Raw genomic sequence first — 13,786 nt, 5'->3', positions numbered from 1 at the left:
GTCCTGCCAGTAGGTATGGTTCTAGAAACTGGTACTTTGAGAGCATGGCAAGGTATGGACAGGCTTGAGCGGGTAGCCCTTCTGTCTACAAATGACTTTGGTAGCTGTGCCTTCAGATCTGGTGGGAACAAGCTGGTGTGCATTTTATAAAGGACTGTTGTTGCAGCCACTTGACGTTTTTGATGGAGAGATGTGATGTTCAGCTCTGTACTTGCTTCCTCTTCGCTCACGCTTATGATTCAAGGTCCTTCCTCTCTGGATAGAGTCTAGTAATCCTAGAGTGTGTGTGCTGGCACTCATCTTAGACAGTGAGGCATATTCCATCACACTGCAAACTTTAGCCTTGTAAACAGTTGCTCTGCCTCTTAAGCCTCCCTGACATCAAGTTTATTTGCAACTCTCCTCAGAGCGTCCTGCTCTGTATGAGACGTTAGAATTGTGCTTTGTCCAGGTCAGCTTGCTGTCGACTGTGACTCCAAGGATCTCCAGCTCCTCCTTCTCACCCAGTGTGGTGGTACCAAACAGAATATTTATCTTGGTTGGATTCCTCTTTCTTGATATTGCCATTGCCTTATGTTTCGATATCTCGAAGGTTACCATTCGTCTGTCATGTCTATCTGCCCAGATCCTCATTTTCTCCAGGTCTCTGTTTAGGCTAGCCGGGTTGTCTCTAGATGTAACCTCACAAAACAAGGTGGAATCATCTGCGTAGATGTAGAATTGGGTTTCACACTCATCCCCCAGGTCATCAATGAAGACAGGGAATAAAATTGGGTTCAATATTGACCTCTAATGGAGGATATGATGGCCAGATACAGACAACTTTGATGGAATGATCTGTCAGGTAGCTACTAATCCAGATGAGCAGCTTGCCGGATACTCCTTTTGCCATGATCAAACTCCATTATGACAGACATTATTGAATGCTCCTTTGATATCTAGGGCAGTCAGACGCAGGTCGTTGCCTCTGTCCAGGAAGTTGGACCACTCTTGGGTCAGAATGGTAAAGACCCGGGGTAAAGATATCAGTTATATTGTGGTATGGCCTAAATCCAAACTGTCTATCTGATATCAGTTGGTTTTCAAGGAGGTAATTCTGAAGTTGGTTCAGTACAACAGCCTCCTTGCTCTTGCTGATAATGCAGAGCAGAGGTACATAGATGAATTAGACTTTGCATCTCTTGTAAATAGGGATGAAAATGCAGTCTTCCATTGGCTTGAAAAACTCCCTTGGAGAAGCAAAGCTCAAACAGCAGACTAAGTGGTCTTGCCAGTTATGCGCTGTATTCCTTCAGGACGCTTGTAAATTGTAATGATTTCATCAGGACCTAAGTAGCTTTATCTTTTCCTTTGAGCATGTTGCTGAAGCTGAACTTCAGGAGCAGATTTTTCTGTGCGGGGAAGCTAACATTTTATAGCGGCAAAGGTCTGGCAAAATGTTTCAGCTCTGACTTTTGATGTAGTGTAGACTTGACGCCCATTCTGCAGCACTGGTATATCAACTCTGATGGGAATACCAGACAGGGTGTTAGAATTTCTGGGCTCCCGTACAGGAAATTAGTTGCTGCAGGCATTGGTATTTTTGCAAACCCCAATGAGTAATAGTTCCATTGCAAAAAGATTCATCCATGTGTTTCTTCAGCTGAATAAACCAGTTATGGGACATCGGGCCCTTTGAGGCTATTGTCTGAGCTCCTGTACAGGAAGAAGTTGCTGGCATTGGTATTTTTACAAACCCCAATGGGTAATACTTCCATTACAAAAAGATTCATCCATGTGTTTCTTCAGCTGAATAACCAGTTACGGGACATCGGGCCCTTTCAGGCTACTGTCTGGGTCCATGTACAGGAAAAAGTGTGTAAACCCTAATCATGCTAATTATGGGTAATAGTTCTAATGCAAAAAGATTCATCAATGTGTCTCTTCAGCTGAATAAATCACTTATGTGACATCGGGCCTTTAAGGCAACTGTCTGGGCCCCCGTATAGGAAAAAGTTGCTGTCATTGGTATTTTTTAGACCTCAATGTGCAATAATTCCAATTCAAAAAGATCCACTCACGTGTCTATGTTTCTTCAGTTGAATAACAAGTTATGGGATATTGGGCCCTTTGAGGCTATTGTCTGGGCCCATGCATGTACAGGTAAAGGTTGTTGTCATTGGTATTTTGTGTCTTCAGCTGAAGTTATGGGATATCGGGCCCCTTGAGGCTACTGTATAGGGCCCCGTACAGGAAAAAGCTGCTGTCCTTTGTATTTTTGTAATCCCCAATGGCTAATAGTTCAAATTCAAAAAGATTCATCCATGTGTCTCTTCAGCTGAATAACCAGTTATGGGGCATCGGGCCCTTTGAAGCTACTGTCTGGGCCCCCGTACAGGAAAAAGTTGCTGTCATGTAGTGTCATTAGTATTTTTGTAATCCCCAATGGGTAATAGTTGCAATGCAAAAAGATTCATCCATTTCTTCCTTGGGTTAGGGTTAGGATTTTGTATTTTTGTAATCCCCAATGGGTAATAGTTCAAATTCAAAAAGATTCATCCATGTCTCTCTTCAGCTGAATAAATCAGCTATGGGACATTGGGCCCTTTGAGGTTACTGTCTTGGCCCACGTACAGGAAAAAGTTGCTGTCATTGGTATTTTTGTGCACCCCAATGTGTAATAGTTCCAATGCAAAAAGATTCATCCTTGTCTCTCTTCAGCTGAATAACACCAAATGGGCGGGCCCCTTTGGGGCTACTGTCTGGGCCCCCGTACAGGCCAAAATTGCTGTCATTGCTATAGGCATGATAAGTATCCTCCTGGGAGTGATATCCAACAAGTTTTGTCCATGTCTCTCTTGAGCTGAATAAATGTATTTTTGGCCTCCTATTTTGTGACCAGCAGGCTGCCCGTACAGGCTGTGACCCGGCAGCAACATGGAATATTGAATCTTGGGCCTAATTACTAACATAACCAGACCATCAAACCTTTTGTCTCTTCTCAGCTGAATAAATCGTCTGGGCTCCTAGTCTATACTCGTACCCCCTAAATTGTAATACCTCCGCAGTCACTGATCACAAAACTCTATCCTTGAACCACACATAAACCGTTTACCTTTTCTTTGTCAAAAATCCCTTCTTCATCTGGACATACTGGACACTTCGGCTCCTCATTTTCAGACCTGAAAAACAAATATCGATTTAATTTTGAGATATGGTACCTTGTCCATGGCAAGGTGAAAAAAAACCAACAAAAATGTGTGTCCACATTTGGATAGTAAAAACTCCATTGTGTATCAAATCCTTGTTTTCCCGGTGATTACAAGTAGGTGGGTGTGAATGTTTGGGTGTACTTTGTTGTATGTGTCAGTAATTATTAACAAAAAAACAAATATTAAGAGAGTGAGAGTTAATGCCCTGTGGGGCAAGAGTTTTTCAACTTTGATCCTGGCATTCCCCGAGGAATACCAACTCAATCCAACCCATCCCAAACAACATTCCAGATCCGATGACGATGCATTCCCCATCGGTCCGCCCTGTAGATTTTGAACAGTTTTAAATCTGATCCACTGTCAGTCTGATTCGGTCCGGGGTATTTCAGATTTTGGGTTGCCCCGTAAAGCATTAGGCCAATGAAAGTCAATTCCTTGTTTCCCGTTACACAATTTTTCATGACTGTGTAGGTGACCATTTCATTTTTCATTATTCATTATTTCATACCATTTCATTATTGCATCTGTTACAGGTGTAAACCAATAACTACCCATGTATACATGTGATAAATCACAGTTTGTAGTTTACAGATGTAGTTTACAACCACATGAAGGTGATTGTACAACTATATCAAAAGTTTCACAATATTTTTTACGGGATGAGATCAAAAAGTGCGGGACAGAGAAGTGAGTAGGTATTCATTATTAATTCATTATTAACCATATACCATGCTCCTACTGCAAAGAAAATCCCTGAAAATCAACAGAAAGAGATTTATGATATATTTAAAACCACAATTATTTATTTGTATGTTAAAGTTCGTTAGAAATCAACATTTTATTCAAAATAATGAAATATTTGGCCAGCAATTGGTTTCGAGCGGAGTAGGGTAACGGGAAACAAGGAATCGACTTTCATTAGCCTTATAGTCAAGAGTTTGGAATTGGCAAACACAAATTAAGAAACATACATGTGTAGACAAACCAAACTTATAACAAACCTTGTCTCAAGCTTCTTCTTCACACAGGTTTCACAGAATCTGTGGCCACAAACAGTTTGAACCGGAGACCTCAAAAGCAGGTTGCAAATCACACACTGCAGATGGGTAGGAAACTTCTGGGAAGTGATTAGGGCTTCATTCTTGTAACCTGGCATTCCTTATAGTCACTCACTTCCACTTGAAATGTTTTTGTATCAGGTACTTAATCCTTTTAAAATAGAGAATACAAAAGAAAATGTTAGGTGGCTATATAACACTTACTAGGACACATCAATTGACCAAAAACTAGGTACCCCTGGTCTCAACTAGTCCGACGTGTAGGACCTTTTTTTCTTATTTCCCAGACAATATTCACCTCAGACTATGACCACTATCTCATATCTATGGCGCAAGAAAGACGAATCGCGAAAGTCCAGTGACCACGGCGTGGTGGTCACTGGACTTTCGCGATCAATCTTTCTTGAGCAATCAGAGCCTGAGCAGTGATAGTTGGTAACTGAGAAAAAAACCAGGTCCTATTCGTCGGACTAGTCTCAACCCATTCATGTCCTACCCGTGCCTGCATGAATTCACTTTATAACAAGGTGACAGGTTGTTCAATACCAGGTGCTTCTTCTCCACTTGATGTTAGAAATCAAAAGTTGGCAATGTCTTGTTGTGCCAGAGTCAGTTCCAATCCAGGGTGGCCTTGTCTGCAAAGATTTTATTCAAGAGCTTACTTTTCCCTCTGGCATGTGTTGTCCATCCTCCCGTCCATCCTGCACAATAAAGTGTTCAGACTGACAAAGTTGGTCGCATGCCATAAGGTGGGCATGCAAAAAGGGTGGAGGTGGAACAATTTTCCACACAATAAATTATTGTAGCATAGCTTAGCATCACAATCCCTAAGCCTGACAGTGACATTTTCGGGTAATTTTGTAGTAATGTACCCTGGTACCCAACAGATTATTTGGCGGGTAATCGAGTACGGTACCGAAATTGCAACAAAAAAAAAAAACTTCTCACTCCCCTGGCATAAATATTGAAAGGACCAGTCATAAAGTTTATTTTAAGACGTGGAAGCATTTTGGATTTGGCTCCAAATAGCCACTACTCACTAGGTCACACAATATCATATTCCCCTCATATTCAAATTTTTCAACAGATCTTATGAGTAATTCATCTGATCACAAACAAGGATTTCAAAAATCTTATATTTGTTTGTGCTTTTGATATCCATGTATGGCCTATTATATGGTCACTGAGTTATTCTACAAACACCTCATTATTGGTCAAAATTGCACAACTTTGGCTCAGGTGGTAACCTTGGGGATGAGCGACATATGCAGAGCTCTGCGTTTCCTTCAAGGGCGCGGGCGGCGATTTGCTCCGACCAACATTTTGATGCATAATCTGCCAATCTGATTATCGATCTGTTGCTATAATGTCAGATGATTGATTCAGCCACCCACTTCTGTGTTTACGCTCTGCACGCTCTCAAAATGTAGACGCATCAACATTTCAGTACATGTGTGAAAATAATTACTAAGTTGTACAATTATAAAACCTATTTCATTTTGCTAAAATTGTCACTTATCATGGCTCAAAAAAGTGTGGAATTTGGGAAGCTCCTTCCCGTGAAATTTTGGTGTTTGGAGGGAAATTCTGGTATGGGGGGGGGGGGGATTTGTGTCTTATTTGTATAAAAACATGCTATAAATTGTGGGATATCTAGCTTGCTTCCCAGAATCCCAGGAAATTAACATTTTTTTCAAGCCCTGTCACTTATGTTGTAAAATACAAGCATATGCATCAACTTGCAAGAAAAATTAACATGGCTGAATGCACTCTATGTGGTTTGCAGACTTGTTTGATAGGAGATTGTTTGATTGGCTCACTTTTCCCCCATCATGACCAAAAACTCATTTTTAACCAAAAGTCATTTCTGATCAAATTCAAAAGTCACCAAAAATCACAATTTTTGACCCAAAATACCCCCACATTTTGACCAAAAATCATATTTTGACCAAAAGTCACATTTTTGACCAAAGCCTACATTTTGACAAAAAAATTACAATTTGGACAAAAAAATCACAAAAATACGGTACACATTTGACCAAAAAATAAATTTTGGCCTAAAAATCACATTCACTAAAAATCACATTCAACAAAAACTCACATATTTGACAAAACAAAAAAAACATTGTGACCAAAAAAACACATTTTTTACCCAAAAAAAACCAACATTTTGACCAAACATTAAATTTTGACCACAATTCATATTTTGTACCAAGAATATTTTGACCAAAAATCTCATTTTGACCCCCAAAAACCCCACATTTTGACCAAAAATTAAATTAAATTTTGATCACAAATCATATTAATAGGACCAAGAATCATTTTTTTTATCAAAAATCACATTTTGACCCAAAAAAAAATCACATTCGCACCAAAAAAATTTTTTGATCAAAACAGAAACCTTGTTTTGACAAAAAAATGTTTGGGCCAAAAAAATAAAAACACATTGTAACTAAAAAATTAAATTTTGACCAAAAATCATAATTTTGACCAAAGATCACATTTTGACCAAAAATCACAATTTGGACCAAAAAATTCACAAAAAAATGTTTGCACCAAAAAAATAAAAACACATCGTAACTAAAAATTAAATTTTGACCAAAGATCACATTAAAAATATAGCGCTTTATGCCGTAAACAGCCTCAAAGCGCTTTACATTTATTCCGCCGTTATTAGAATATGTCGGAACCACGTTTGCTGCCTACAAATGGCGCAGGGTTCATCAGTACAACGACAAAGCGCCTTGCCCAAGGCGCAACACGGTGGCGGGACGGGACTCGAACCCACGCACGCCAAGCAAGCTCTCAGATTATGAGTCCAAGGCCGTAACCACTGAGCCACCGTGCCTCCACCGTGCCCTACATTTTGGAACTTAAGTCACATTTTTGAACAGTAATCACATTTTGACCAAAAACTTGACCAACGATGTTAGATCACATTTTGGACCAAAAAAATCACTGAAAATAAGTGAAATACACATTTGACCAAAAAATACATTTTGGCCTAAAAATCACATAAGGATCAAAAATCCCATTGGACCAAAAATCAAAATTTTGGGCCAAAATCACAAAATACATTTTGACCTAAATTAGAGAATAAATGATAGGAATTTTTATTTTGCCTATCCTCTACCGTGTGATAGACGACAGGCAGGTCCAATATTTTGAGTAGTGGATGCCGGCGCAGCCGGTATCCACTACGATAAAATATTGGACCTGCCTGTCGCTCATCATAGGTAGAGGATAGGCAAAATAAAAATTCCTATCGCTTATTCTCATTCTTAGTCAGTTAAATATTATTTTAATAACTGTAAGTGTAAACAATTTTTTAAAGCAAAAACTAAGTTACCGTCATAAAAACTCCCCTCATTATAAAATGAACGAAACTTTTTTACAACTTCACGTATTCTGTTGCGCGTATGCTGCTAGCGCGTCAGGCGTATTCCGCACTAGTCTCGCATTACAGCGCAATACATACGCGCACCTCTACAAGCGTGTAAGGCATTATCAAGACGCATGATGACGTGGGGTCGTCTCACGGCCTGATAAACGGCACCAAATCTTGCGATTGTCCAATCAAAAATGTGTCTACGAACTAGACCACTCCCACTGACTAAGAATATCACATCAACAATCACATTGGACCAAAAATCAAATTTTGAGCCAAAATCACATTGGACCATAACATTTTTGACCAAAAACACATTGTGACTAAAGATTAAATTTTGACCATGTATCACATTTTGGACCAAAAATCAAATGCTTTTTTTTAGAAACCATTAAAATCAATAGAAACCATGTTTTTTATAGTCACATTTTTGAACAGTAATCACATTTTTGACCAAGTAGTTTGCAGACTTGTTTGATACATTTTGAACCCAAAAATCTTTTTTATTAAAAATCACATTTTGGATTAAGAATCATATTTTGACCAAAAATCACATTTTTGACCACAGATCACATTTGACCAAAAATTGCATTTTGGGCCAGAAATCAGTGATTTGATGATGATCGAAATAGAAACCGTATTTTGACCAAAAAATCAAATTTTGGACGAAAAAAATCACAAAAATACACATTTGACCAAAAATTGCATTTAACCAAAAATTACAATTTGTGACTAAAAATGACATTTTGAAACTAAAGTCACATTTTTGAACAGTAATCACATTTTTGACCAAATACTTGACCAACAACAATACATTTTGACCAAAAATCACATTTTGGGCCAAGAATCATACATTGTATTTTGACCAAAAATCACATTTGACCAAAAATTGCATTTTGGGCCAGAAATCAGTGATTTGATGATGATCGAAATAGAAACCGTATTTTGACCAAAAAATCAAATTTTGACTGAAAAAAATCACAAAATACACATTTGACCAAAAATTGCATTTAACCAAAAATTACAATTTGTGACTAAAAATGACATTTTGAAACTAAAGTCACATTTTTGAACAGTAATCACATTTTTGACCAAATACTTGACCAACAACAATACATTTTGACCAAAAATCACATTTTGGGCCAAGAATCATACATTGTATTTTGACCAAAAATCACATTTGACCAAAAAATCACATTTTGGACAAAAAAATCAAAAAATACACATTTGTCCAAAATTGCATTTGACCAAAAATTACAATTTTGACCAAAAATGACATTTTGGAACTAAAGTCTGACACATTTTTGAACAGTAATCACATTTTTGACCAAATACTTGACCAATAATGCAAGCATCATTCAGAGGTTTTTACACAGTTAGCGTGATGTGTCGAGAAATGATGTCTTGCTGACTATACAGATGAGATGAGATGAGATGAGATAACAATACATTTTTTTTAAAGACCCAAAGCCCCCCCCCCACTCCCCTGGCATGCGCCTGGTGAGTGAGCACATGTCAAATTCAACAACTCCGACCGACCATAGATTTTTTTTAATTGACCTTTTCGGTAAATCCCATAACCCTTTGCGAGTACACCTGAGAACTCGTCATTTGACGTCACGCCGACTTGCAATGCGCACTAACGATGTTCCATAACCGATGTGCGCATCGGCGCAGGGCGGCGTGACGCAGAATGACGAGTTCTTAGGTGTACTATAAAAACTTATGGGATTTACCGAAAAAATGAATTCGATAAATTTGTAGTTACTAACTGTGGACAGGACCGTGACACATCTAGTACAGCAGACAGTACATGTACAATGTGATTTTCTCATTTATAATTAGGATTACGTCATTGCCAGAGCTTGTTTATTTGTTCATTAGGCTAATGAAAGTTGATTCCCAGTTTCCTGTTACCCTACTCCGCTCAAAACAATTGCCGCCAAGTATTTCATTATTTTGAATAAAATGTTGATTTCTAACAAACTTTAACATAATTGTGGTTTTAAATATATCATAAATCTCTTTCTGTTGATTTTCAGGGATTTTCTTTGCAGTAGGAGCATGGTATATGGTTAATAATGAATTATTAATGAATACCTACTCAATTCTCTGTCCCGCACTTTTTTATCTGCTCTGATCTCATCCCGTAAAAAATATTGTGAAACTTTTGATAATATATACAATCACCTTCATGTGGTTGTAAACTACATCTGTAAACTACAAACTGTGATTTATCACATGTATACATGGGTAGTTATTGGTTTACACCTGTAACAGATGCAATAATGAAATGGTATAAAATAATGAATAATGAAATGGTCACCTACACAGTCATGAAAAATAATGTAACGGGAAACTGGGAATTGACTTTCATTAGCCTTAGAATGATTGACAGCGGTGGGCGGACTTAGGGGCGCACCATTAGATTCTCAGGGGGGGCATGGGAGTTTGGGTCAGGCAGAATTTTTTTTTCGCCGCCAAAGGCGTATGGAATTTTTTTTTTTCCTCCGATAGCACCAAATTTTTTTTTTCGCCGCATTCAGCGGCGAAGTTTTTTTTTTTCAATTTTAATGTAAATTTTTATACAAAGTTGGGTGGGGGAAATTTTTTTTTTTACTCATCATGCAGTGAGGCAAACATTTTTTTTTTCGTCTCACTGGTGGGCAAAGTTTTTTTTTTTCGTCTCACTAGTGGGCTGAAGTTTTTTTCTTCAAAAACTCCCATGCCCCCTGGAAATCTAATGGTGCGCCCTTATACTCTTTGTTTTGTGAGCGGTACAAAAATGTGATTCTCTAATTATAATCAATTCCAGAAAACCTTTGACGAGCGCGTATATTAAGGGGGTTCTACACCCCTGCCCAAATTTGTGCCCATTTTGCATTTTTCTCAGAAATTATAGCGCATTGGGGACAAGTAAGATATGTATATTATAGGGGCAAGGACTGCAACTACTGCACTGTAAATTTTATTTCAGCACAGACAACAGTTGTGGAGTTACAGTCAAAAATGAGGGAAAACCAATATTTGATCAATAAATCAATAACTACATGCTTTGAGTGGCTAAATTTTCAGTACAGTAGTTGTAGTCCTTGCCCCTATTATACATATCTTACTTGTCACCAATGTGCTATAATTTTTGAGAAAAATGCAAAAATAGGCACAAAATTAACCAGGGGTGTAGTACCCCCTTAAGCATACATCGCGTATTTACTGCGTTGGACGCACTTGTCTCTGATTGGCTGCTGAGGCGATCTGCTGTTGCCGAGTGGAAATTTATGAATGAACTGTGCGCCGTCGCGTTGTCAGCTCAATTTGCAACATCACAGTAGTCGCGCTTCGTCAAAGGTTTACTGCATTTTAGTATAATTATAGGTCAAGGTAGGTCAATTCGGACCGTCTCTTCCCCAGACCTCTATGTAGGACTCTATGGTATCTTCTCATTACACGTTCGTAGTAAGACTTGGCCGGCGACGACGCTTGCGAATTGCCTGTCTTCAACTGCGGTATAGCATGGTATAGGCAGTTTGTAGAGAGTGTCTTATCGCATTATTATAGTATCTCTGGTGTGGACTAGACTCGCTGAGTCTCATGGACGCCGTTCCTATGTCCATCCATGTGTGGACCGTGGTGTGGACAACCGCGTACCCGGACCCGTGTGAACAACAAAGGCAAGCACCAGAGCAAGCACTGAAACTAGAAACCCGCACTACATATGCCAACTTACCATACAGTACACACGTTCACTTCAGTTCAACTCGGGCTTTATCATGAGTAGTTTCTGTGTTGCTCAATGCAATGTCAGCTCAGTGCCGGTATGTCAGCCCGAGAAAAATAGGTAGTCAGCGAATGGCGAACGAATGTCTGCAGCTCTGGTTTGCCTGCTGTTTATGTTACGGGCACACACCACTAAATATTCGTCCCATTGATATACACGGGAAAATACAAGAAAGTAAGTTTGTTTTTCTCCCGGTATAGCATTCATATCTACATACTAACAAAGTATGATGTTTTGCATAACTTTTATTTTGCATAAAGAAACACCGCGCGATGTGTGTTGTAAGGGTGCATACCACCAAATTACTGTCGCGTTTTGGGTCAAGCTGGGAGAAAAAAATCCCAGGTCGACCAAAAATAGCGTATCGCACACGATAGACCACCTAAGTTATCGTAAATCGGTTTCTCCCAGGTCGACCGTAAATTTTGGGTTGCCACATTCGGCCCGCAAACGCCAGGATTTTTAGCCAGGTCGACCCATGACCCGGGCCCATGACAAGCATGCAAATTATAGCCCTACATACGTGCCCCGACCATGGCGATATACATGTGATGAGTATAAACCATTGTACGGCATTCATTCAATGATTCATAACTTTGTGCAAGCGCCGGGTGTGACTTTTACGATATCAGTTTCAGTGTCTTGGCATCTAAATTAATTCAGTCATAGGCCTACTCTCATGTTCGTATTTATTTAATAGAGTAGGCCCTATTCTTGTTTTATTTAGTTTGCAAAATACAGAGGCAGATATAGTCCCGGGATATAGTCATACTTCCAAGTTTTCTACTTTCTTGAATTTGCATCAACATGGATGGTAGGCTTAAACTCGCTTAAGCTTAGGCCTACATCCAAGTTTGCATGGACGGTACTAGTACGACTCGATGTTTCAGACTTGTCAGAAAAGGAAAGAGGTCACAAATAGGATCAAATAAAATAATCCAACAAAGAATCACCCTGCCTAAGTGCCGGACATAGGCTAGGCCTACATGTTTTAAACTTTATTATTATCCACCACGAATGGAGTGCCAATTTCTATTAGCCTAAGCCGTCTTTCTATCAACAAACGTGGAATCTCCCAGCTTGACCAATTTGGCATTACTGTCCCTCATCATTTATTAGACATTAGGATAATCGAATCATCCCTGAAAACAGAAACATACATACAGTGTGAAACATGTGTTTGAACCTGAGATATACTAGTCTCAGGTTTGACCAAAAACACTAATTTATGCAGGATACACCCCATGCAGCCTACGCCTATACGGTAGGTCTGATCAAACACGGAGAAGCTGAAGGTCACTCTGTTATTTATCTTCTACTTGACCAGTATGCAAATCCCTCAGAATTAAAACAACCGTAGGTCAAGGCCGTGTAGGCCTTATGTGTTGTTCGGTATCGGCCGCTTTAGGGGCAGAATGGATCCATACAGTCACTGTTCTAATATTCACTACTTTCAAAGAATAATTTATATCATATGTAGCCTAATACTTTAGGATTGTGGAGACAGATACAGATATTGCAAATTCATTTGTTACATACACAGTCCCTTTAAAATATAAGTTACCAATCATTGTGACATGCGCCCTTAGTCACAAACACGAACTGCACGGGGTTTCCCAGCAAAACTTGTATTTTTTCATAGTGACCGTAAAGTATGATATTTTGCATATGCAAAACTACATATTTTGCCGAAGTATGTAGTTTTGCATATGCAAAACTACATACTTTCCAAAAGTATGTAGTTTTGCATATGCAAAATATCATATTTTGCAAAGGTATGTGGTTTTGCACGCAGCACCGGTCCCCGCATATGGCAAGCCAAGGGGTGCAAAAGCGTAGAACTGCTACGCGTAGCTTCTTTCTCGTTACGTGCAGCTTATTAACCAATCAGATTCGCGGTTTTAAACACGTGGAGCTGATGTAAACATCCTCTCTCACAAATATTACGTTGTTAATTTTTGTAAATGAAAATATCTGTAGTATATCAGCAAAAAATGGTATAGGTGCTATTAAAGTAATATCTGAACAGAATGATGATTGTTCTATATTTAGGGGGCTATCATTTTCTTCGGAAGGGGATCCCAAATATAGGGGGGTCATACTTTTTTGGAAAGAAAAATAAGGGGCAGGGGGTCATAAATTGATAATGACAAAATGTAGGGAGTCACAAGATGACTAAAGATAGTGTGTTTATTGTATTCAAAAAGACTGATTTCAATACAATTTTAGCCTGTCTAGGGGGTAAGGTGTATCGGTGGTGGGAGTCGGGGGTCATAACATTTTGATGCCGAAATAGTGAGGGCCGCAATTTTATTGACGCCGACTTTTTGTCAATTTAGGAACCCCCCCCCCCGTTCCGAAAAAAATGATG

The 13,786-nt window shown here is 39.0% G+C and overlaps 1 protein-coding gene across 1 annotated transcript in view; it reads right to left on the bottom strand.

The window, feature by feature from the left end:
* LOC140138829 (TNF receptor-associated factor 2-like) overlaps positions 1–4,400 on the bottom strand; it is a 50,673-nt gene extending 46,273 nt beyond the window's left edge. Inside the window, exons 1-2 of the mRNA XM_072160600.1 lie at positions 4,193–4,400; positions 3,095–3,161 (exon numbers count right to left, since the gene is read on the bottom strand). Coding sequence (XP_072016701.1) covers positions 3,095–3,161; positions 4,193–4,347 — 222 coding nt within the window. The 5' untranslated portion in view covers positions 4,348–4,400. The remainder of the gene's footprint in view (positions 1–3,094; positions 3,162–4,192) is intronic.
* Positions 4,401–13,786: the final 9,386 nt, after the last annotated feature.

This window comes from Amphiura filiformis, chromosome 18, assembly GCF_039555335.1.
Source record: "Amphiura filiformis chromosome 18, Afil_fr2py, whole genome shotgun sequence".
Classification (NCBI taxonomy): domain Eukaryota; kingdom Metazoa; phylum Echinodermata; class Ophiuroidea; order Amphilepidida; family Amphiuridae; genus Amphiura; species Amphiura filiformis.
The sequence above is the reverse complement of the archived record's forward strand: the minus strand, read 5'-3'. Positions and strand labels throughout refer to the sequence as shown.